The sequence below is a fragment of the Syngnathoides biaculeatus genome, chromosome 4, assembly GCF_019802595.1.
Source record: "Syngnathoides biaculeatus isolate LvHL_M chromosome 4, ASM1980259v1, whole genome shotgun sequence".
NCBI lineage: Eukaryota > Metazoa > Chordata > Actinopteri > Syngnathiformes > Syngnathidae > Syngnathoides > Syngnathoides biaculeatus.
Window position 1 is genome coordinate 21,455,238 of NC_084643.1, and position 25,131 is coordinate 21,480,368.

General features: G+C 42.5%; 1 protein-coding gene, 1 long non-coding RNA gene and 1 pseudogene across 6 annotated transcripts; 2 read left to right on the forward strand and 1 right to left on the reverse strand.

Moving 5' to 3' along the window:
• Positions 1-217: 217 nt before the first annotated feature.
• LOC133499379 (uncharacterized) lies at positions 218-10,504 on the reverse strand. Of its 2 annotated transcripts, XR_009794638.1 has the most exons (4): positions 6,948-7,086; positions 6,477-6,863; positions 2,106-2,204; positions 218-1,763 (listed from the first exon to the last, which is right to left on the reverse strand). It is a non-coding gene; the product is annotated as an uncharacterized LOC133499379 (long non-coding RNA). The 2 variants fall into 2 exon arrangements; XR_009794637.1 differs by lacking the exons at positions 6,477-6,863; positions 6,948-7,086 and adding an exon at positions 10,043-10,504.
• hdr (hematopoietic death receptor) lies at positions 9,752-19,161 on the forward strand. Of its 4 annotated transcripts, none has more exons than XM_061817335.1 (10): positions 9,752-9,908; positions 13,473-13,623; positions 14,893-15,021; positions 15,127-15,238; positions 15,322-15,413; positions 15,682-15,768; positions 15,962-15,990; positions 16,117-16,356; positions 17,242-17,281; positions 17,626-19,161. In XM_061817335.1, the coding sequence occupies exons 1-10, from the start codon at positions 9,885-9,887 to the stop codon at positions 17,919-17,921; spliced, it is 1,200 nt and encodes a 399-aa protein (XP_061673319.1). In that variant the 5' UTR covers positions 9,752-9,884; the 3' UTR covers positions 17,922-19,161. The 4 variants fall into 4 exon arrangements, with proteins under 4 accessions (XP_061673319.1, XP_061673323.1, XP_061673320.1 ...); XM_061817339.1 differs by having other exon boundaries at positions 16,117-16,191; XM_061817336.1 differs by having other exon boundaries at positions 16,120-16,356.
• Positions 19,162-22,760: 3,599 nt separating this feature from the next.
• Positions 22,761-22,879, forward strand: LOC133500120 (5S ribosomal RNA; annotated as a pseudogene).
• Positions 22,880-25,131: the final 2,252 nt, after the last annotated feature.

The following is a 25,131-nucleotide window of genomic DNA, read 5'->3' on the forward strand; positions in this document are numbered from 1 at the left end:
GGAAATAAATGTACAGTTGAAAGTGATCAGTTTTTTTTTTTTTTAAACAACTTTATCGAGAGACTAGGACACTCCACCTTTACATTTTAGTGGTAGATACATTTCTATAATGGGTTACTAACACAAACAATATTCAGACTTTAACTCCAAATCAGTCGTGCTTCTGGGATGAAAAAAAGAAATACTTTCCAGTTTGAAAACAATGATTATTGTGATTTAATTTCACCTTCCATTATGAAAATGCAACAGTCAACAGTTAAAAGAACAGGCAATTTGCAACACAACCCCAATGAATGAATCCTAGTCAAAAGCACAGTACTCTGATGAATATTATGTTCCTGGAATAATAATAATAAAAAAAACTGAATAAATAATCATTGTACAGTGGCCACCATGTTAGGTTAAATCGTTATCAGCTGCAAACTGAAAGAGACGAAGTGCAAATAGAGCGTTAAGATTCTACCACGGTGATCCATTAATTTGGTTTGGTTGACAGAATGTAATGCAATGGATTTTGCAGTCCCTCCTAGAATCAGTCACCTTATCATGGTGGAGGGGTTTGTGGGTCCCAATGATCCTAAGAGCTAGGTGGTCTGGGGTTTCATGTCCCTGGTAGGGTCACCTGAAGCAAAGTGGTCCAAGGTGAAGGACCAATTAAGGCACGGCTAATAGATTCCTATGATTAAAAATACAAGTGGATCAAGGTTCCCCTTGCCCGGACTCAGATCACCGGGGTCCCCCTCTGGAGAAAGGGATGTAGATGGGGCTTGAAGGTGAGTGTCTGGTGGCCAGCTCTGCACCCATGGGGGATGGCCAAGCAGTGGGAGGGGCCTTAGAGGTTGGGTACAGTACGAGGTGGGGAGCGGCTGAAGACAGGGATCTTGGCAATCCCATCCCCGGATACCGAAGCTGGCTCCAGGGGCATCAAATGTCATTACTCTGGCATTGAATGACCCAAGCTGGTGTGTGAGGTCGAGAAGTTCCAATTAGATATAGTTGGACACGCCTCCATACACTGCTTGGGCTTTGGTGCCAGATCTCTTGAGAGGGGTTGGACTCTCTTACACTCTTGAGTTGTCCACGGTGAAATAAAATGAAATGAAATGAGTTTCCTTCGCAGGGTGTATGGGCTGTCCCCCCTACAGACAAGCTCATCTGGGATTATCTCAGTAGAGCTGCTATTCCTCCACATTGAGAGGAGCTAGATAAGGTGGCTGGAGCATATGATTCAGATGCCACCAGGAGGAGACCCCAGGGATGCCCCAGGACACGCTAGAGTGACTGTCAGGGCTGGCCTGGGAACACCTCAGGATCTCCTTGGAAGTGCTGGATGAAGTTCCTTGAGAGAGAGAAGTCTGGGCGTCCCTGCTAAAGTTTCTGCACCTGCAACCTGACCTCGATTAAGCGGTAGAAAATGTCCCTATGTCGTCTGGTATTCTTACATATTATTAAACATTTTAAACGGTTAAACAGTTTGAGAACAAATGTAAATAAAAAATAAACGAGTGGTGGCGTGACCAGGTGGAAGAGCTAGGCGATGTGGCTGGAGAGAACAGCAAGGGCGGGAGCATGGGAGCAGCAAAAAGAACACGGAGGTAAGTTCAATTCCGCGGAGTATCTTCGCTTACATGTGAAGAAAAAGCCAGTGTACCACCGATGAACATTAATACTCTAGCGGTGGAATCCTGGATTTGGTAGGCTTAAATGCAGCCAATTTTGAATCCTGTTTGATTGCAGGTACACGGCCCAGCTGGCCCTGGTTCCTGGGGAGAAGAGACAGAGAGAGAGAGTGCAAGAAGGGGGCCAAACACCACACAAGATCTACCAAAAGACGTGCAGGGTACAGACCATGACAATAATAGCTTAAACTATTCAAGGAATGTTTTCCATGACATTTAAAAGAGTGTTTATGGGAATATATGGTTTTGTTTTCCTGAAGCACATAAGTGAGGGGATTTTGCCAAATAATACCAGTCACAGAGCAACTTGTAAAATATGTTTTTAAATTTTTGGGCCTGCCTTGAACTAAGGATTTGGGGAGCCAAACACAGTGTTAGGGGGGCATTGCTACCTCATCCCATGACCCCACAGGGTGTCAAACCTACCCCGATTTCATGATGTCATCGAGGAGGGGTGGAAGAAGACTTTTGTTGCAACCTGAGCAGTTCTTTTTGTCCTGAATGCCCAAGCAGATTAAAGAAGTGCTAGAAAATAATGGTGCCCACACAAAATATTGGACATAGTCACAAATGTGAAGCCAAATACAAATCATTATTTTCAGTTAAATGCTGTCAGTTAACAGTTTAACTATGGCTGTTATTGTATTTCGGACACATCTTACATCAAGCTGATTCATCTCGCCAGTTTCCTGTTCTGCTCAACATGATAATGACACAGTTATCAGTGGTATGAGAGCTCTTTGGTTTCCGAAAATGTGTAATTTTTTCAACTACTTTGTGCAACTGTGTTACACCACCTAGGCCATTGAGATTTTGGATCTATCTAATCAAAGGTACTTGAAACTGGTCTCTTCCTGGCAAAAGTAAAGAAATCTTTCTGACTTGAACATCACAGCCCGAGGAGTGAGGCTGAATTGAAATATACAGTATCAGCCTTCAGTTTCTCGTCTGCAAAAAAATTGATAGACCTACTAATATTTTTGTATTTATAGTATAAAAAACAAAGATATGCCATTATACTTTGAACTTGTTGGAGTTCATGATGAGACAATGGGAAAGCTCCTCTCGGACAAGGATGATAAGTAGAAGAACAAATAGATGAGTTAATAAAAACTCCAACATACCTGAATATCAAAGTCGTTAATATAATTTGATGGATATGTGATACATTAAAATCATGAGCCCTAGTTTGGAAGAATTGGATCAGGATTAAGGATGTCATGTCACTTCTTACGTCACAAATTGTCCCAACATTTCTTGTCCAGATCTCATTTGGAAATTTCTGACTGAAACCTTGACTTTGTGGGACAAAAAATGCCTGTATGCCAGTCTTTGAATTGTAATGTTTAAAAAGGCCATTTTTCGATTTTTTTATTGGCGGCATCCACTTGAGTCATCTGAATGAAACTGAGAGCAAGTGTATTGTCAGGATTACGAATTAACATTGAATCAAAGTGACATAGTTTTTGTATTGTGTACGAATACTATTAAGGTGTGATTTTTAACCCTGAAATTGAGGTCACGTTAATCTTTGTCAAAATTACAGAACATCTCAACTGAATAGATGGGTTTCCAATTACCCGTCATGCCTTGTGACAGCCGCCATCTTGTGTGTCATATAGGTCAGAGAACACAGGTGATAGGTGAAGCGTGATTTTTTTTTGTATCGTTAATTTATCCGATTGGTCTAAGAGTTATGACGTTATAGAAAAAGAGAATCCTGGGACTGTGGTGACATCACCGGAAACCTATCCATTGAAATTTTCACCAACAGGTGCTAAACCAACAACATAATCTGAAAAAAACAGGTCTTATCTTGCGCGAAACGATGAGAAAATGCAAACTTGGTGGACCACCGCAAAATTCCCATTCCCAAAATCTGACACAGCAAAATGGAAAGAAAATGGTGGCCGTTTTTAGTAGTGACACAGCTAAAATAGAAGAGTAGGCTATTTGTTTACTTAGCTGGTAAAAACATTCTGGTGACTGGTTGGTTTTACAACACTGAACTGTCCTGAACAAAATTGTTTGCTCCTCCATTTGTGTGAGGCAACAACACAATCTTGAGGTCGCATTCTAATTAGCTGTTGTTCCCTTTCACATTCCAGTAACGTCCCTTGGTGTTGACCACACACACATAAAGCTTTGCGATCTTAAGAGAACTAAACCAAATATGTCAAACTCTGTTTCAAATCTTATTTATCAGATGCCGTTTACTTAAATGTACGACATTTATTCCCCAAAAAGCCGCACCCCGACACTCGTACGTGTGATTGTGAGTGCGACTGTTGTCTTTCTCCATGTGCCCTGCGATTGGGTGGCAACCAGTACAGTGTGTGCCCACCACCCTCGTGAGGCTAAGTGGCTCAAATGCAGTATATGTGCGTGTCCGTGTCTGTGAAATTCCATCAGATCACATTATATTTTTGCCACATGTCCATTATGTTAGAAGAAGGTAATGTTTTCATCCAGATCCAGAGCTTCTTCTGGATCCAAGGGAACAACATTCATAAATTTCACATACCAGTATGAATTTAGATGGCAAAAGTGCTCCAGGCAAGATTTCTTACCCTGTTTCCACTTTACTCCATATCATTATATTTTTCCAGCATGTTTGAATATATAATAGTTTAACATGAGAAAAACATGATGACATATTCTTATTTTTACAACTTATTGACCTTAGTGCGACAGATAAGCAAAATTCAGTGGCATTCATCTGAATGAAAACTTACTTCCTATCTTGGAAAATGGGGCTCAGACGTATTGGCTGTATCTATTGTTGCAAATAGGAATAAATGGTGAAGAAAAAATGATGGAGACAGTGAAAGGGATGGAAGTGGGGGTTCTGGTGAAATGTGATTTTAGTGATAAATGAACTGCAGTGCAATTGTGGTCTTGTGGTATCTGCGTGAACAAGTTTACTGTCTCAAGTTGCTAAACAGCTTGTAAAAACCTTCAGTCATACAACTCCAGCCTAGTAATTATTGATACATTTCTACTCATGTTTACACTGTTCACTGAAAGCATGATAAAACCTTGTATTAAGTTAATTCTGATGTAGTTATGAATGTCAATCAATAACCACGGCCCGCCCTTCCATAAAGTGTAAAATACGCTCTTTTGAGCCCACCCTTTCCTTTTTTGTCGCATATCTGCGAGCTGCAGACAACCGCTCCTTAGATAATGTTAACTGGCACGTGAGGATGATGTTTTTCAAAACTGACATGCAGTTAATGACTGTTGGTTCAGTATGAATTCAGTGTATAAGCATTTGACAGTATGCTATCGACTGTAATTTTGAACTTCAAATTGACTCACCATGTGAATAGCAATTTGCAACTTTGAAATATCAGAAAATGGATGCCTGTATCAATGAAATATTTGTTGACTATTGTGTAAAGTTATTGGTTCAAAAGGTTAAAGACAAGATGGAACATTCTGAATCCAAAAAAATTGAAGACAAAAAGATACCAGGCGTTACATTCAAATATTCTATATAAAATTCATCAGATTTTTTTAATGTGTCATGAATGATCTATTTTATACTGACCTCATTGCCATATGTTAAGAGGGAATGCAGTAATACCGAATGAGATACAATTTCATCATATAATCAAACATCAATTGAGCCAAAAAAGTGTTCCTATAATGTCTGGCCTTCCATTTTCTGCTACTGCTTATCATCATTAGGTACAAGGGTCATCTGTCCATCCATATTCTGAGTTGCTTATCCTCACGAGGGTCGCAAGAGTGGTGGAGCCGATCCTCGCTGTCGTCGGGCAGGAGGCGCGGTTCACCCTTAACTGGTTGCCAGCCAATCGCAGAGCACATGGAGACAGACAACAGTCACACTCACAATTACTGTACACTTAGGAGCAATTTAGAATCTCACTCTCTGCATGTTTTTGGGATATTGGAGGAAACCGGAGTCCCCGGGGAAACCCATGCAGGCACGGTGAAAACATACTAATTCCACACAGAGAGGACCTAGATCTGAACACCGATCCTCAGAACTGTGAGGCCAATCCCCTACAGCAGGGGTCTCAAACTCAATGTACCTTGGGAGCCACTGGAGGCAGCGTCCGGCTGAGGGTGGGCCGCAGTGTCGACGCAATTTCAATGAGAAATTTACAAGAAAATTTAATCCTCTCAAGCATCTTTAAAAAAAAAAAAGTTTTAACACATTAAGAAGAAGATAAACTAGGAGGTAGCACGTTGGTGCAACTGTTTAGACAGTTGGCCTCACAGTTCTGAGGTTAAATCCCGGCCCCGCCTGCGTGGACTTTACATGTTTTCCCCTTGCCTGCGTGGGTTTTTCCGCGCATTCCAGTTTCCTCCAACATCCCCAAAAATATGCATTAATCAGGGTCTTTAAATTGGCCTTCGGTGTGATTGTGAGTGCGATTGTTGTCTGTCTCTATGTGTCCTGTGATTGGGTGGCAACCAGTTTAGAGTGTACCCCACTTATTGCTCGATAATACCTGGGATTGCTGCTCGCACAACTGTGACCCTGGTGAGGATAAGTGGCTGGAGAATGAAGAAATGAAAAAAGATAAACAAATATGCTTGTGTAAACAAGTTGTCTACAAAACTACTAGTAAAACGCTACATCGCAATGCTGCTGTAATTTTCACTCAGAAAAATATTTTTCTGCTTGCATGTGCCCGAGAACCATATACCCCTCCATGATTGGTTGGCTTTGCACACAACACTGTAAAAGTACTAGTCATGTAAAACTCGAGGGCCGCACAAACATTCAACTTTCATATGAAGGTAAGGGTCACAAAATATTACCTCTTGGGCCACAAATGTCCCGCAAGTTGCCAGTTTGAGGCCACTGCTCTCCACTGTGCCACCCTGGTATGAATAGAGTTGATTAATTTGATTCTGTTGGATTGGTTTGATGTGGTCAAGCTCTTAATCGATTACTGTACGTTCATTATGTCCAACTACCATCCATTTTCTTATCCGGTATCAGGTCATGGAGGCAGAAGCTTAAGCATTGAAGATCAGACTTTCCTCACCCCAGCCACTTTGTCCAGCTCTTCCGGGGCAATCCCCTGGCATTTCCAGGACAACCAAGAGAAATAATCTCACCAACATGTCTTGGATCGTCCCCGGGGCCTTCTCCCAGTGGGATATACCCAGATCACCTCAGCAGGTATGCATCCTGTTGGCATCCTAACCTCATATATTATGCACAAAATATGAAGTCAATAAAATGCATTATATTCAGGTATAGATTAAAAATGAAAAGAAAATCACATCTTCTTCAGCCTGACAGCATCCCTCACTGTTGGTGTCCACCAACGTGTTCGTGTGTTGCTGCCACGACAGGCACCGACCACCTTAAGGCCACAGCTCCAGTCGGCTGCCTTATCAATGGAGGCACGGAACATCGTCCACTCGGACACAATGTCCCCCGCCTCCTCTGGGACGTGAGCAAAGTTTATTCGGAGGTGGGAGTTGAAATTCCTTCTGACAGGGGAATCTGCCAGCCGTTCCCAGGAGAATCCTCACAATACGTTTCGGCCTGCCACGTCAGACTGGCATCTACCCCCACCATCAGAGCCAACTCACCACCATGTGGTCATCAGTTGACAACTCCGCCTCTCTCTTCACCTGAGTGTCCAAGACATGCGGTCGCAAGTCAGATGACACGACCACAATATCCATCATCGAACTGTGACCTTGGGTGTCCTGGTGCCAGGTGAACATGTGAACACCCTTATGCCTGAACATTGTGTTAGTAATGGACAATCCGTGATGAGCACAGAAGTCCAGTAAGAGAACACTGCTGGATTATTGATCGGGGGGCCGTTCTTCCCAATCACACCCTTCAAGGTCTCACTGTCATTGCCAACGTGGGCATTGAAGTCCCCCAGCAGATGGATGCCGTTGCCAGAGGGGGTGCTCTCCAACTCACCCACTGAGGGCTCCAAAAAGGGTGGGTACTCGGAAATGCTGTTTGGTGAATAAGCACAAACAACAGTCAGGACCTGTCCCGCTACCTACAGGCGGAGGGAGGCTGTCCTCTCATCCACCGGGGTAAACCCCAACATACAGGCGTACTGGGGGGCAATAAGTATACCTACACTTGCTCGGCGTCTCTCCCCGCGGGCAACTCCAGAGTGGAACAAAGTCTAACCCCTCTCAACAGGAGTGTTGTCAGAGCCCAAGCGGTATGTAGAGGCAAGTCCAATTATATCTGTCAGAACGTCGCGACTCTCCGCACCAACTTGGGCTCCTTCCATGCCAAAGAGGTGACATTCCATGTCCATAGAGCTAGTTTCTGTAGCCGGGGATCGGATCGCCACCTTTGCCTTGGCCACTGCCCAACTCACTTTGTACCCGACCCCTATGGCCCTTCTCACAGGTGGATAGCCCATGGGAAGGGGGACCCATATTACCCTTTCGGGCTATGCCCGGATGAGCCCCATGGGTGCAGGTCCGGCCACGAGGCGCTTGCCTTTGAGCCCCACCTCCAGGCCAGGCTCCAGAGGGGGCCCCGGTGAACCGCGTCGGGGCAAGGGAAACCAAGATCCAATTTTTGTACTCATAATAGGGGTTTTGGAGTCGTACTTTGTCTGGTCTCTCACCTCAGGCCTTTTTGCCAAGGGTGACCCTACCAGGGGCATGAAGCCCCAGAAAACTTGGGTACTAGGATCATCGGGACACACAAACCCCTCCACCACGATAGGGTGATGGGTCAAGGAGGGGAATAAAAATACAAACCTAGCAAAAAAGAAATACGGAAAATTCCTAATTTTTGGAGAATGTGGATAGCAGCAAATTGGTGGTGCGCGTTATACATTGATAGAAGGGTTTTCTGGATTTTTTTAAGGTCAACTTTGGGGGTGGGCATAATATTTTAGGACACATTACACACGAGAAATTGTGGTAATGGGGGAAAGTTACACACTTGTAGATACAGTTTAGCAATATCTGCAAGAACTTTTGATCTGTGTGGCAAGTTTACCAGTTGGTTGCGCTATAACTATGAGTGAATAATTGTTTATACATGCCTTCTGCCCTGGACTCTTATCATCTTATCATCAGCAGTCACGTTAACAACAAAACATGACATGAAATGAAAGGTTTTTCTTATTTTTTTTCCTCTTTTGTCCTATTTGGCTGTCACATCAAGCAGAAAGGAGGATCTGTATCCATTTTATGAGAGAACAGTTTTATTATGTCACTTTCGACTTTTGTGTACGTGCTGGGATGTGACTAGTGAAACATAGTATTTTTTACATAATTTTTAACATTTTTCAACTGCATCATCATTGGATGAGACAAAAAGTTTGCAGTAAATCTGATAAAATTTGTAGGAGGAGTTGGTTAAGCTATGAGGACTGTAAAAGGCGAAACTAGGTCAGAATTGGAAAGTAAATTCAAAATGGTTGATTTCCAGTTGTGCTTATGGTATGGTTCCCAAAGATTTCCATGTAGGTCTTGGGCTGCGTCATCCATCCATCCATCCATCCATCCATTTTGTCAACAGGCAGGGCACACAGAGACAAACAGCTGCACTCACAATCACACCAGAGGGCAATTTAAAGTGTCCAATTAATTTTGCATGTTTTTGGGATGTGGAAAGAAACCGGGGTGCCTGGAGAAAACCCACACAGGCATGGGCAGAATATCCAAACTCCACACAGACGGACGGGGCCATGATCGAACCCTGGACATCAGAACTGTGAGGCCAACAGCTTCAGCTCCTCCACCGTTCTGCTGGGCTGTTTCATATGCCTCCTAATTTTGGCACACCGTTGCAAAATGTCAAATTACCAAATGTTCAGTCAGCAGCAGAAAGAACATGGCTTCACGGTTTCCTTGCAGCAGAGTGTACGTGCACTACTGTTTAGAATTTTCATGACATAAAAGTAGTCCGATTTTTGGTTGTGGGTTTTTTTTTTTTTTTGTTACTCAACAGATGTCCCCATTTCCGCCCCCCCCAAAAAAAAACGATATATTTTTGAACTGACATATTGAGGCATACTAATTTATTACGTTTTGCTCGCCCCTTCACGCTTGAGCGCGCAGTCTGTCCACTTGTTTTTTGCCGCGCCCAGCTGCCGACGTCATCAAGCGAGTCTATTTTAGTCCCACCTGCAGTCGACTTCCTTAATCTTAAAGTTTTCATATAAGTTAGGTCGCTGTCTCTTGCTGGATTAACTGTTAAACGTTTTTTCTCGAAGAATGTACAAGATCCCGCTTTTTATTGTAAGTTTGACATGTTTTTCTTTTGAATACCAGCATAACACCACTTTTAGTGTACACTTATGGCAGAATGTTACACCGCGTGTACTCGTCACTGTACCCGTTTGAATGAATTACATATCATCGAAATTCCTCACCGCTTTCCGAAACTCATTCATTCGACTCCTCGTGAAGACTCCGCTCCTCCAAAGTTTGGGGGGAAAAGAGCTGCTATGTCGCGAATTTTCTTTTGCGTGTCCGCACACGTCTGTTACGTCATCTCTCTTTCTTGTCCATACTGTATTTGTTGTGAGGTTCGCAGCGCAAGCGCCAGGGTGTGAAACTTTTTTTTCCCCTAATTGAATTAATGGGGGCGGTGGTCATCTGGTTAGATTAACTTTCTAGCTAAAAACGAATTGATCCCACGCTGCTCACACCAAAGGCAGGTGTGTGTACCAGTACACTATCAGCAACCTGCAATAAATCCTATTTCAATTCCACCGCATCCCATTGTTTACGATCAATGGGATTTATCTTGTCAACTCGAATGCGACCGGATACACTCGTTACTGTGGGGATGGAAACACGAGTAGATTTCACTAACTGTATTCCATCCATCCATTTTCTTGGCCGCTTATCCTCACGAGGGTCGCGGGGAGTGCTGGAGCCTATCCCACCTGTCAACGGGCAGGCAGCAGGGTACACCCTGAAGTGGTTGTCAGCCCATCGTAGGGCACATAGAAACAAACAGCCGCATTCACAGTCACACCAATTGGCAATCAATCTTGGTTTGGGGATGTTGGAGGAAACCGGAGTTCCCGGAGAAAACCCACGCAGGCACAAGGAGAACATGCAAACTCTACACAGGTCCGGGATTGAACCCGGGACCTCGGAAATGTGAGGCCAATGCTTTCCAGCTGTTCCACTGTTTCACCGCCAACTGTATAGTAAGAAGAAAATGGGGGGAGCGGTGTGTGTGTAGGATGCTTGTGTAAGGCTTGCTTGAAGTATTTTTACTTCATTTTAATACGATACAGCTCGATAGCAGGCAACAAAATGTTATGTAGCCTAGCAAAGTAGCGCCAGCGCCTGTGATTGTATGTAATCATGCTCCCTTTCTGTTGAACACATGATCTGACTAGACTGCAAATTCCAACCTTTTTTGAAGTAAGTACAGGGTTAAAAAAAAGTTTCAAATCTGACTGCACATCAACAAACAAATGTCACAAAAAGGCAATGTATTAATTGCTGTATGTACTTACTGCCATCTAATAGAAGACAATTCATTTGTTCTGTCTGTCACTGTGCCTCACTTGCATCCATCCATCCATCCATTTTCTTAGCAACTTATCCTCACAAGAGTTGTGGGAGTGCTGGAGCCTACCCCAGCTGTCAACGAGCAGGATTTGGTACACCCTGAACTCGTTGCCCGCCAATCGCAGGGCACATGGAGACAGTCAAGAGTCCCACTCACAATCACACCTCGGGGCAATTTAGAGTGTCCGAATAATGCATGTTTTTAGGTGGTGAGAGGAAACCGGAGTACCCAGAGGAAACCCACACAGGCACCGGGAAAACATGCAAACTCTACGCGAGCAGGGGCAGAATTGAACCATGGTCCTCAGAACTCTAAGGCCAACGCTTTACAGCTGGGCCACCATGCTGCCACATTATTTGTTGTAAATAAATATTTTTTGAAAAATTAATTTCTAAAGTATAAACCGTAAATGAATTTGACTCATCTTATGATCAGATCAGTTATTGTTTTTGTTTTTGTTTTTTTAACTCAGTTGTCAGCCCCCAAAAATCCGGATCGTGTAAAGCCTAGTTTCCTCCCACTTGAATTTGACATATGTGAACTAGTGGGTCATGGTTAGCGTTCCCCGGGGACACGAGAAATGATCAGACTGATGCTCGTCTCCACCTTTCCAGAGGTGAGCAAGGCTTTACTGTGTACACTGTACACTATGTGATGTGGTTCCAGCACATCCTGAATAGGGTAAGCGCTGATAAGTGGATGAATGGTTTCCACAGAAGAGAAATGTTCAGTTTCTGAATTTAAATACACAATCCAATGACTGTTGGGAGTAATTTCTTTAAAGGTAATGTGATATTGCTTATTTTTCAGTAACTTTAAGGGTGGATTTGTTTGTCTGTGGAAGAAAGATGAATAACTTTATAATGAGTTGCAATATTCAAGGATATTAACATGACTTAATGGGAATAAGAAGGAATAAAATTATAAATATGATCAGTGAAAAAAAATCAGCCATCTCTGGGACTGATTCTGTGCCTCTAATTTGATTTGCAAGAAACCACCGCGCCTTTGGAAAAACAACTAAGCAGAGCAGAAAGTGTGACTTGCAGGGTCTTGGAAACATTTGGTGGGCACATCCACCAGGGCCTTGCCAAAAAAAAAAAAAAAAAAAAACTAATTAAAACTTCAGACCGAAAAATAGTATAATTAATGCCCTCTAAAGTACTTTTTTCTGCATTAACAAGGTACCAGGTTGGCATGAGGCATACAATATCAAGTTGGAAGTTTTTTTTTTTTTTTTTAACAAACTAGGGTAAACTCGGGATGATTATTAAGTAATAATATACTGTACAGACATCAACGCTGTGCATCAGCTACAACCTTAGATGACCATTTCCTCCAAACCTTTGAAGAAATTCCAGTTGTGTAATAAAGCTGATGCGTCACTACTGCATAATCATCTCTGACTGAAAATGGTGATCTGTAAGCGATTACTCAATGCAAAGTAAATCATTACCCCATATATGAAACTACAGTAGTAGCCCTTAGGGTTAATGAAGAATTAGCTCTCTTTCAAAAGGGTAAATCGCTTCCTCTTATATGATATTGCTTGTTTTTTTTCCATCGTTCATTAAACAGTACCAAATAAGCATCAATACTCCATTTATAAGCTGTAACAAAAATGGTTTTGTGACACTGAATATATTCTTATTTGAATAATTGATGGATGATTCTGAAAATATTTGATGGCTGTCACCCATGATTAATTATCAATGTTTCATTTTCATAGTTTATATTTTGAAACCTGTTTAAATTACCTATATTACTTACAGAGATCTAGCAGTGGGAATTGCAGAGTATCTCACTGTGTGCTACTCACTATTGAGCTACTTTGTACTGTGATTGGTATTGTGAATGGTTGTTTTTTTTTTTCGCCGAAACAATTGAGCAAAGTCAAAATGTTTCCGAAACAGACTCTAAATTGCCCATAGGTGTGATTGTGCTTGTTTGTGGTTGTCTCAGTCTATACATGATGTACTCTGTGAGAGTTCTTCCTGGACGGGTTTGCCAGCAGCTAGTCCAGCAACTACTCTGTCGTTCAAAGTCATCGGGGAGAGCCACCAACTCAGCAACAAGCATGCCTCGCAAACAAAACCCAAATGCCCATTTCATTGATTTTTGTTACAGAAGTGTCAATATCTTCAGTTACTGCTGTATCTTTTTCGTGTATTTATAGTATTAGGGTGGGCTTGCATTTAGAGGGTCATGATTAATTTTCACATGGACATACCTATTTCTTTGGCCAAAAGGTGCTCTTTTTTTCCCCACAGGTTATTTGTGGTTTGAGCTGTTTTTTCACATCCCCTGCGACTGTTCCTCGGCCTGGCCTTGACTTGGGAGGCATCAGGAACCGGCGGGAAGTTCACTGCAGAGATGGGCAGTACTTGAACAACAACATCTGCTGCCTAAACTGCCCAGCTGGTAAAGCAATTGCAAGCTAAACTGTGTTGGTTGACGAATGAGAACGCCTTCATCTCAGCACCGTGGGGCTTGTTGACATATTTGCTTAAAGGGCTCCTGTCATGAAATGAATGATTTTGAGTATCTTATTAATGAAAAAACGTCAGCCAATATGGGCCCATGTGTTTTTTCACCAGAAAACATGATTTTGACGTATACAGATTTTTGTAACTCCCGCCATGAAAATCCTCTCAGGAATTTGTTGTCGAGAAGAAGCAGGAAGTGACGTAAAGGACAGCGCCGCCCCCAAGTGGACTCGTTTCTTTCCAATCGTTTTGCCTCCGGGAAGGTAGCTCTTTGTTCCTTCGTGTTAGCCAAAATGCCGGCTCGTTGCATTGCTGGACATTGCTTGAACACTCGGGAGATTTGATTTGCCCTTCATAAAATTGCAAGAGACCCGGTTCGTTGTGAAAAATGGATTGCACGGGTGCCGAGAACGAGAGCTTCGTGGGTTCCAAATAACAGGTAGGCAGTAATGCGCCCCGGCTCGACAGTGTTCAACAAGTACTGCGGTGGCTTTAGCATCCCCCTAAAAGCAGCACGGCTCGGCTCCATTATATGCAACCACTGCGCCAAAAATCAGCCACACCGGCTGAGGCGCCGCGTTCGGTGGTCGCTGTTTCTGCGAAGGCTGCGCGTTGGGCTTTGCGGATGGGGGCGGCTCTGAAGAACCCAGCCGAGAACGTGTTAATCAGCGGCGTGCGCGCTTAAAGCGCCCCGGTTCGACTGTGTTGCTTAGTACAGCGGTGTCTGTGAACAACCCTCTAAACCAGGACGGCTCGGCTCCGTCATAATCCACACTGGCCGGCTGCGATGAGCCGAGATGGCTCATCTCCGCCATGGAAGTCGATCGGACAAGATGCGGTTTGGCCGTGATTGCATATCATCTGAATATGGCTCGAAACAATAGTGTAATATTGCCCCGAGGGCTCGAAACAATAGTGTAATATTGCCGCGGTAACTTCACTCGTTTGTGTGGTGTTCTCCTTTTCGAAAAGAGCTTCCGTGTCAGAAGGGGCGCATTTGTCTCCCATAGTTAGGGTGCACCGCGTGTTTTTTTGCGCATGGATGACGCGCTCTCCGCTCACATTTATTTTTTTCTTATAGACATTGAAGTGAATAATCTTATGTACTTTTCATTACAATATCTGTTTTAGAATATTTATAGTGATGACACTTGGGCTTTAAATTACCTTTGATGCTCAGAAAAACGGTGACTGTTTGTTTCAGGCACCCATTTGAAGTCGCCATGCACTACGCCAGGTGAAAGGGGGCAGTGTGAGGAATGTGCAGATGAAATGCACATGGAACATTCCAATCACCTTCCCCAATGCTTCACATGCACAAATTGCCGTTCAGGTATTGTTCCTTGGAGGATGGGTGAAAGAAAAATATACACTGAAAATGTTCCAAATAAGGTAGAAACTGTTTTTTTTTTTTTTTTTTTTTTTTTGGTTGTTGCAGATCAAGAAGTTGTCCGGTCTTGTAGCCGCACTCAGGACACAGAATGTCACTGTAAAGAAGGAAAATTTTGTGTACCTGATCAGGCTTGTGAGATGTGTAAGAAGTGTTTAAGGTGACCTTGTCGTGTTTATTCATGACAAATCAGTGATTTGTATTGACTTGCTTCAAGTGTTGTTTTTGCCTGCTACTAAATAGATGTGGGACAGATGAAGAGGTTGTCCGCAACTGTACTGCTACATCAAACCGTGAATGCAAGAAAATCCCATCGCAGTCTTCCTCTGGCTCAGGTAGAGTGAAAAGCAATAGTATTCATTGGATAAATACCCGGTATTAACCATATTAAGACGAAAACAAGTGCAAACATGCAAATAGACAAACATGCCATACATAATTGTGCTGAAATGATGATTTTGTTTGCTTCCAAATGTTTTCATAAACTTATTGACTCTGATTAGAACAATTATTCAGAACCATAATACTTATTCAAAACAGTATCCTATTTATTATTGAGCTACTGTGGTTGTTGTTGCCGCCCCCCCCATTCCTTCCCTGCAGACGCTGTCTATATTGTCCCAGTTGTGCTGATCATTGTTATAGTATTGGTGGGTGGTATTTGCTGGTATAAGAAGAAACATGCCAGAGGTAGGTGTAACCAAAAAATGTGCACAATTCTCATTTGTTTCTAAATATTATTGATTAAAACTTGTGAATCCCGTTACTTCCCTTTTAATAATTAAAAAACAACCAACACTTACTTTGGACAATTCAATTCAATGCTGGTCTTACTAAATAAAGTGGAAGGTGAGTGACGAGTAATTCTTTGTCTTCTCTTTAGGTTCTGAAGCAAATGAATTGAAAGCTGAGGTGAGTTTTATGTCATTACTTTATGGATGATTAAGAATGCAGATAAATACTTAAATCAATGTGCTTCAAAATATTTTGGCACAAGGTTATGGAGCCAGTACCTTTTAACACATTGCTTAACTATAGCAGCACGCACAGGGGAGGAAGAACGAAGAAGCCCAAAGGCCGGGTTGCTCCAGTCTAATCTTTTCTCAGCCACGGGTGAGAGTTCAAAGCTCAGCCAATGTGGAGGACGAGCGTCAAGCATTGTGTGAAAGCTGCAACAGCTCTGCCAATAACTCCCAGCAAAATCTAACCAGCCTACCCCCTGCCATTCCCGCCTCTGCCCACCGAGCCTGCCTGATCGCCAATGAGCCCAATTTGAGGGTGAGAGCAGCAAACTCACCCCTTCTTCATTCATGCTTCTTACCGCGCTGCTTTGCTTTTCACCTCTTCATGGCGTCTTTCTCTTCCACCATTTTCTCAGGGTTCAGTGAAATCTTGTTTTTTCCATTTAAATGTCAATTTTCAGTTTTAACTATTTGGTAATGTGCTTGAAATGTGAAAAAAATGTGAAGTTTTCTGTCTTTTGCTGGACGCTTGCACTGTGACGTCAGTGCTCGCAATCTGACACTGGCAAAGACCTGTGCATTAGCCCATGTATTGTTTTGAGTTGAGTGACTTTTTAAAACTTTTTAATCTACTCGGTGTAACCATATTGAATTGACTATTTAATGGAATAACAATTTGATCTGGATCACCAAGCAGTAATTACTGTTAATCTTTAGTACATATTCTTGCAGGGGGTGTTGATTGAATTGTTTGACAGGAGTGTTTTTGTCAACTGCTCTAGCTATTCAAGCCAAAATGTGCTTTCTGTTTGTACTCTCCACCCTTTTATTATCTTCACATCTTTCTTTCCAATGTTTGGCTGTAATTGTGTTGCTAAGAGGTGTGTGCGTGTGCGTGCGTGCGTGCGTGTGTGTGTGTGTGTGTGTGTGTGTGTGTGGTGTGTGTGTGTGTGTGTGTGTGTGTGTGTGTGTGTGTGTGTGTGTGTGTGTGTGTGTGTGTGTGTGTTCGCTGCTAACTGATGAGTCACTGGCACCTGCCAGATAAAGAAAAAGTATTAATCACAGCATTGTATTACATGGTTGCAAACCTCTTTTTCAACTTGCTTGGCAAACAAATGCTTGAATTTTCATGATGTAAGCTATGCAATAATGTAACAGATTTACTGTAGTTGTATATTAAATGTCTTATGTGGTGTTTTAGGCGAAGGAGGAGCCTTTTCTGGAGCTGCTTCCTGTAAATGGTATTTACAGTTAATTTGTGTTACTCAATTGTGCCTAATTGTTGTCAGGAATGCAGTTGTTTGACATTGTTTCAAACCCAGAACATCGTAATGCTAACAACTCATGAGTTTGCTCCTTTTATGTTTATCCCTTCCTGCCCCTTTCTCATAAATACATTTATTATTGCCATGAAGAATAATTTTCTACTTAATTCAGTGAGTTATTTTACCCAAATTTAGGATAATCTTCCAACTTTTTGTACATAAAGCAAATCGAAACAAGGGTTGGATCTGATAAAGCAAGCAATGAAGTCAAGATACTGGAAAGAAAGAGTAACGTTTGTTTTTTTTTTTTTTTGTGGCAGGTGAAGAGTCTCTCAGGAAGTCCTTTCAGTATTTTGAGGAGGTAGACATCGATTACTACAAGAGATTCTTCCGGGAGCTTGGCCTCAACGGAAATGTTATCAAAAGAACTGATCAACTTTCTTATGATGATAAGATTCACGAGTTGTTGAACATCTGGTTTGAGAAAGTGGGAAAAGATGCAAGTTTAAATGACCTGCTGAAAGCACTATTGGAGATTGATCAAAGACGAACAGCTGAGATTATCAAGGAGAAAGCCTTAGCCAATGGTCTTTTCGTTTTAAAGGCGCAATCGTAATTTATTCGTAGGAGTTACTTGGCATCCTACTGATTTACGTACCTGGATGTGGTGTATGGTTTTTGTACACACCATGGTGTTGTGCCAAGAGGTATGTCTTCCAGTCCTTTGGAGACACGGCACTGTTGTATTTATGCTGCAGTTCTGATTGGAAGTGCAGGAACTCTGTGGTTGTTCAATCACACGGAGAAGCCAAACAAATATGATAAGGGGTGAAAGGCACTTCAGCTGCAACTCTAATTTAAATGTCTGTTGAAGGCATTTCATTAAACTGTCAAGTATTTTGTTCGTTTTGTACTGTGACATTAGTGACTAATTTGTTCCTACAGATTTCTCAGGAATGACTTTGTTGGCTGTCCAAATGAACATGTCTCAAGGTTAGTTGGATTGTCACTGGATTAGGACATTTAATGCAAAAGAGTAAGATTGTGCACATTTTAATGTATTTATTTTTTTCCATATTTTGGGTTCAGTCTGCAGTGTTTTACAGAGCAAATATCTCAAGTGGTTTACCGAACAAAATGTACCAGATTAAGATGTCTCCTATCCAACTTTTTGCTTTTGTTACTTTTCGTTACAGACATCATTGATCAAATGAAATGCACTGTGGCTGTTTCATGTTAGATATAAAGTATGTCCATCACTTCACCTCAGCCAAACACTTATGCAGTCCTTATTAATGAAATTGTCTAAGTGGAATCCTATTTGCAAACATTCCCGCATGGGAAGATTGACCTTTGGTTTTCTTGTCAGCACATACATAAGTTATTTTTTTGTTAATTTATTGTTTGTGTTTGTGTTGCGGGCACATTTTCACACTCCTGAAGGAGGGAAGTTTCTCAATGGGCACTTTGGTAGTGTGGAGCTGCATAATGTTGCTTTGCTGATGATGCATTAATAACGGCGCTGATGCCTTTTAAAATGCTTAAAATGTTAACATGGTTGTTGTTGCTTTTTTCTTTTAAATGGAGATCTCAGTTATATGTCAAAATGTTAAGTTATATGATGCTGCTATGTATGTTAATGTACATCTGGAGCTTGAAGAAATTCCAAGTTATAAATTATTACACTTGGGTGATGGTAAAAACACCAGCTCAATTTTTCAGTAATTTAAACATCTTTGAAGTCTGGTATTTTACAACAATAACTTGTTGATATTCCATATTTATAAATCTCCTTGAGGTTATTCCACATGGTTGTTTGTTGAAGTCTAACAATAAAGATATATCATAAAATTGTACTTTGGACTGTTTTCTCAAAGTAGAATGCAGTGGAAGAGAATGGACCTTCATGAATGCTTAACCCAGAACTTAGCTGTTCTTTTTTTCTTCCTCCTAAAACTTAGCCATAAATCAGTGGACTCAAACTTGACATTTGAACTTTGGCTAATTTTTCTGTAGCTGACAACTGATGCGGATTTATTTGTAAACAACCGTGTGACAGGCAAGGGTTTAGTAGTCAAACAGGTTTGGAGGTATTTTACTTAATGCCAGTGTAATTTGTTTATGTACATACAGTATGATTACATAACTCGTGACTGACCCCCTTTTGTCAAAGTATAACAATTTTTTTTTCAAAATATTCTGTTAAATATATACAGGTTTATATTTATGTAAACGTCCAAATACAGCCATCCATTATCTGAGCCTCTTATCCTCACAAGGGTTGTGTAGTGCTGAAGCCTATCCAAGCTATCTTCGGGCGGGAGGCGAGGGTCGCACTCATGTCCACACTTACAGGCAATTAACTGGGATAGCCCTCAGAACACCTGCAGCCATAGTGAAGTACATCTCCAATTTATTTTATAGTAAAAGTTAAACTTTAATTTGATTTCATTGTGACATTTTAAACGGTTGTGAATAGAACTGGGAACTCTCAACACACAGATTTCTTTTTAACTCAGGGGGGCAGTGATTCACTTCAATTACCACTCCATCATGATTTAGGTTTTTCTTCTGGTTATATTTTTACTTTTGAATTACCTATATTTCCATGATTGAATAGATTTGCATCATCTTTTCATAAAATGAAGTGGAATAATTATTTAATTATGAATAAGCAATGTATATCTACATTATAAAAGCCCCAAAATTGAGCACCAATTATGTGTATTTTCAAATTACTAGGAAATAAATATAACTATATGTTCATGTGTCTGTGTGTGTGGGGGGGGGAGGGGTGTGCGCGTGTGTATGTGTGTGAGGTTGAGTTTATAGAGATATTATTTTGTCCTTTCAGCTTGTCCCGTAAGGGGTTGCCAGACCGTGTTATCTTTTTCCATCCAAGCCTTATCTGGTGCTTCTTCCTTTCTATCACGAACTGACCTAATTTTTTCCCTCACAGCATCCATCAACCTTCTCTTTGGTCTTCCTCTCGCTCTTTTGCCTGGCAGGTCCATCTTCAGCACCCTCAACTATTATTCTCTCTCTCTCGCCTCTGGATGTGTCCAAACCATTGAAGTCTGCTCTCTCAAACCTTGTCTCCAAAACATCCAACTTTGGCTGTCCCTCTAATGAGCTAATTTCTAAACCTATCCAACCTGGTCACTCCTTGCGAGAACCTCAACATCTTCATTTCTGCCACCTCCAGTTCTGCTTCCTATTGTCTCTTCAGCGCCACTGTCTCTAATCCGTACATCATGGCCGCCCTCACCACTGTTTTATAAACTTTGCCCTTCATCCTATCAGAGGCTCTTCTGTCACATAACACACTTGACACCTTTCGCCGATTATGAATTAGGCCCTATCATCTTTCAACACGCAAATCAATTCATTCATCAATCACATCAATAACAATATGATTGGACTCACTAATTAGATCCACAGATTGACCAGAATTCAGTTATGTCGTCATTTTCTCATTGAGTTGGTTTTTCTTTTGTGTCACAATAAGTGGTTGGTGGAATTTAACGTGCATGTCTAGCTGTATAATCATCTGAGTTTTTATGTGTTCCTAATTAACAAAGTAGGTCACCCGAAAGATTGTTGTGTTGATGCCGTGGCCCCACTGCTCTCTGAAATGTTTTAGCAGCGTTATCATGGATGCTCTGATATGCCTCCTTGAACTATCAATTTACTGTCCGGGACAGGTTTGTCTTTTCCAATAAACGCGGGATCTAGATTTTCATGGACTTCAAACCACCGTTTGGGTCACCTAAGCCTTTTCTTGTCTGTATGTGGGTCACTATCTAGAGGGTGGGCTCGGTCACACCAGGCCAGAAGAGACAATGTGGATACTCCATCCCGTGGGGGCGGGTTAGCACCTGTGGAAGGGGCTGAGGGGTTTGGGTGCAATTACTATTCAAGTTTGTAGAGTTGGTGACTGTTTCCCACCTCAGCTTTTAATATCAGTATTTTATAATGGACAATTGGTAATTACAAAAACATGTCTTCCCCATTTTTTACAAATCCCAAGTTTTATCGCTAGAGCTATTATAACAATGACATTTTCAAATGTTTCAACTATAATATTTAAAAATCCATGTATTAATGATAACATTATGCATAAACTGATTGACGAACATGTAATTACAACACAACAGTGTTTTTTTTCTCACCTCCATTTTCAATGCTTCTAAAGAAGGGATTGATCCAACTCATCACACAAAACCTAACGAGCCATTAAACATAAAGTCTCCCTCACAAAAATCAACATTTGTGCATTACTTTTAATCCAACATTCTCATAACCGTCAAGATATGAAATATTACAACAATAAGAAGACAATTTGGGAGTGCTCAATACGCCTTTGGTCCAACCTCTCACAGACATCCAACTAATTAGAACAATTCAGCAACAGGTTGATTGCTGTGTGCTTTTATGTTTGACGTGAAGTAGAGCTGCCTTGTCCACATAATGGTTGGTTGTTATATAGAAGCTTGAGTTTTTTACGCAATATGAATACGGTTGGAGTCATAATATTAATTATCTTTTGTCTCATCTTTTCACAAGGGGGTCGCAAGATAAATGGAATGGTATATCTTAGGTGATTTAGAGGAATGTAGTCTGGGTCGTGGGAGTGGACAGACAATCTGCTATGGCTTAGTACGACACAAATATTTCTGTGTTTTGTTTTGGGGTTTTTTTTTGTTGAGGGAGATATATGGACATTTGCAGGGAGGAAGAAGTGTAAAAAAAATGTGACTATAAGAAACCGAATAAAATTTGGTTTAGTATAAATATGCTGAAATGATCTAACACTTTCCTGACTTCAATGTGAATTACTTTATTTCTGTTGATCTTGTCATTTTGTAGAAGCTTTTTTATTAGACAGGTTCTACTGAAGTTAGATCTGCAGGTAATTTGGTCAAAGAAATTGAATTCAGGTATTATTGACCCCAGCTAATTCACGAGGGGTACGTACTTTAAAAACTGCAATTTGCAGTTATTGGAAGAAGTCTTATTTCATGAACACTGCAGAAATATTCTAAATATATTCCTTGATCTTTGTAAGTGTCTTAACAGTAAAAACTTTGTCAACTTTTTCTGAATAACAAACATTTTGATAATAGTGCCTTAAATTTGACTTAAAGATGTGATTTTGAACCGTAATCAAATGACCTGCCATGGCCAAAGTTAAATAATTATTCTGTGCCTGAGAGACACAACGTTGGGAATGATTTCGTTTAGGATTTTAAACAACCAATACTGCGGTTCGATGGAACAGCTGGAAGTCACAGTTCTGAGGTCCCAGTTTCAATCCCGATCCCGCCTGTGTGGAGTTTGCATGTTCTCCCCGTGCCTGCGTGGCTTTTCTCCAGGAACTCCGGTTTCCTCCCACATCCCCAAAACATGCAACATTAATCTGACACTAAATTGCCCCTACGTGTGTTTGTGAGTCACTTACGGCCTTGCTACCCTGAGAACACCCCATCTCGTCAGATCTCGGAAGCTAAGCAGGTTTGGCCCTGGTTAGTACTTGGATTGGAGACCGCCAGAGAATACCAAGTGCTGTAAGCTTCTCCCCCGTCTGAATGCAGAGGGGTTGAGTCAGGAAGGGCATCCGGCGTGAAACTGTGCCAAACAAATGTGTGTTCATCTAAGATGACACGCTGTGGCGAACCCTAACGGGACAAGCCGAAAGGAAAAGGAGGGGTGTGATTGTGAGTGCGGCTGTTTGTCTCGATGTGCCCTGGGATTGGCTGGCAACCAGTTCAGCATGTACCCCGCCTCCTGCACATTAACAGCTGGGATAGGCTCCAGCACTCCCCGCAAACCTTGTGAGGATAAGTGGCTAAGAAAATGGATGGATGAATGGATCGTTCAAATTGGTGACTTAAGACAGCTGTCAGTGTGGTCTTCCCCCTCCCAAGTGACTCTCCTTTTTTTGGACCCATCCTCAATGTACTAAAGCACAAAGTTTTGGGTTTTTTTCACTCTCTTGCTGGGGTCTTGCTTTTTGGCGTGTGCGCTGTTTCTAATCCTTGCTCGTGGCCAGCCTGCAACTTTTTTTTTTTTCGGGCTCTGTCACCACCAGAGTCTGGGATGAAGATAGTCTTGGCTTCACAGCCGATTTGTGGCGACAGCTAGGTTATCAGAGCAGGTAGGAGCCAGTAAACTTTCAGCTGAGCGTGGTTGCTCTGAAGTTGCCAGCAAGCCACAAAACAGTCAGGAAGAGAAACATAAATCTCCCAACAAGGCGGGACAGCAGTTTTACCACCGCCTATCCATCCATCCATCCATCCATTAACTACCGCTTTTCTGGGTCGGGTCGTGGGGTAAGTAGCTTCAGCAGGGGTAACCAGAATTCTCTTTCCCCACCCACTTCTTCCAGCTCTTCCTGAGGATCCCGAGAAATTCCCAAGCCAGCCGAGAGACATAGTCTCTCCAGCGTGTCCTGGGTCGTCCTCGGGGTCTCTTTCCGGTTGGACATGCCCGGAACACCTCACCAAATCAGATGCCCCAGCGACCTCGTTTGGCTCCTTTCAATGTGGAGGAGTAGCGGCTCGACACAGCCCCACGCGGATGACCGAGCTTCTCACCCTATCTCTAAGGGAGAGCCCGGACACCCTGCGGAGGAAACTCATTTCGGCCGCTTGTATCCAGGACCCACAGCTCATGCCCATAGGTGAGGGTAGGAACGTAGATTGGCTGGTAAATTGAGAGCTTCGCCTTTCAACTTAGCTCCCTCTTTACCACAACAGACCGATACACAGTCTGCATCACTGCAGACGCCACACCGATCCATCTGTCGATCTCCCGCTCCATTCTTCCCTCACTCGTGAACAAGACCCTAAAAATACTTGAACTCCTCCACTTGGGGAAGGATCTCATCCTCAACCTGGAGAGGGCGCACCACCCTTTTTCGATTGAGGACCATAGTCTCATATTTGGAGGTGCTGATTCCCATCCCAGCCGCTTCACACACAGCTGTGAATTGCTCCACTGAGCTGGAGATCACGACTTGATGAAGCCAACAGAACCATATCATCTGCAAAAAGCAGCGATGTGATGCTGAGGCCATCAAACCATACACACTGCAGGCCTCGGCTGCGCCTAGAAATTCTGTCCATAAAAGTTATGAACAAAATTGGTGACAAAGGGCAGCCTTGGCGGAGTTCAACTCTCTCCAGAAACGAGTCCGACTTATTGCCGGCAATGCGGACCAACCTCTGACAGTGGTCATACATGGACCGAACAGCCCATATCAGGGGATCCGTTACCCCATACTCCCGAAGAATCCCCCACAGGACTCTCCGAGGGACACTGTCGAATGCCTTCTCCAAGTCCACAAAATACAATTAGACTGGTTGGGCGAACTCCCCTACACCCTCGAGCATCCTACCGAACTGGTCCACTGTACCACGGCCAGGATGAAAACCACATTTCTGCTCCTGAATCCGAGACTCGACATCCCGATGGACCCTCCTTTCCAGTACCTGGCTGAGGAGTGTGATCCCTCTATAGTTGGAACACACCCTCCGGTCACCCTTCTTAAAAAGGGGGACCACCACGCTAGTCTGCCAATCTAGAGGCACTGTCCCTGATGTCCACGGGATGTTGCAGAGGCGTGTCAACCAGGACAGCCCCACAACATCCAGAGCCTTTAGGAACTCTGGACGAATCTCATCGGGCCCGGCCACCAAGGAGCTTTTTAATCATCTCAGTGACCTCAACCCCAGAGATAGAAGAGCCCGCCTCAGAGCACCCAGACTCAGCTTCCTCGTCGGAAGGCATGTTGGTGGAATTGAGAAGGTCTTTGAAGTATTCTC

Coding starts and splice junctions, on each gene's coding strand:
- hdr (XM_061817335.1), top strand. CDS start 9,885: ATGTACAAGATCCCGCTTTTTATT. Junction 15,991..16,116: donor CAAATGAATTGAAAGCTGAG/GTGAGTTTTATG, acceptor GCTTAACTATAG/CAGCACGCACAGGGGAGGAA. Junction 16,357..17,241: donor CCAATGAGCCCAATTTGAGG/GTGAGAGCAGCA, acceptor GTGGTGTTTTAG/GCGAAGGAGGAGCCTTTTCT.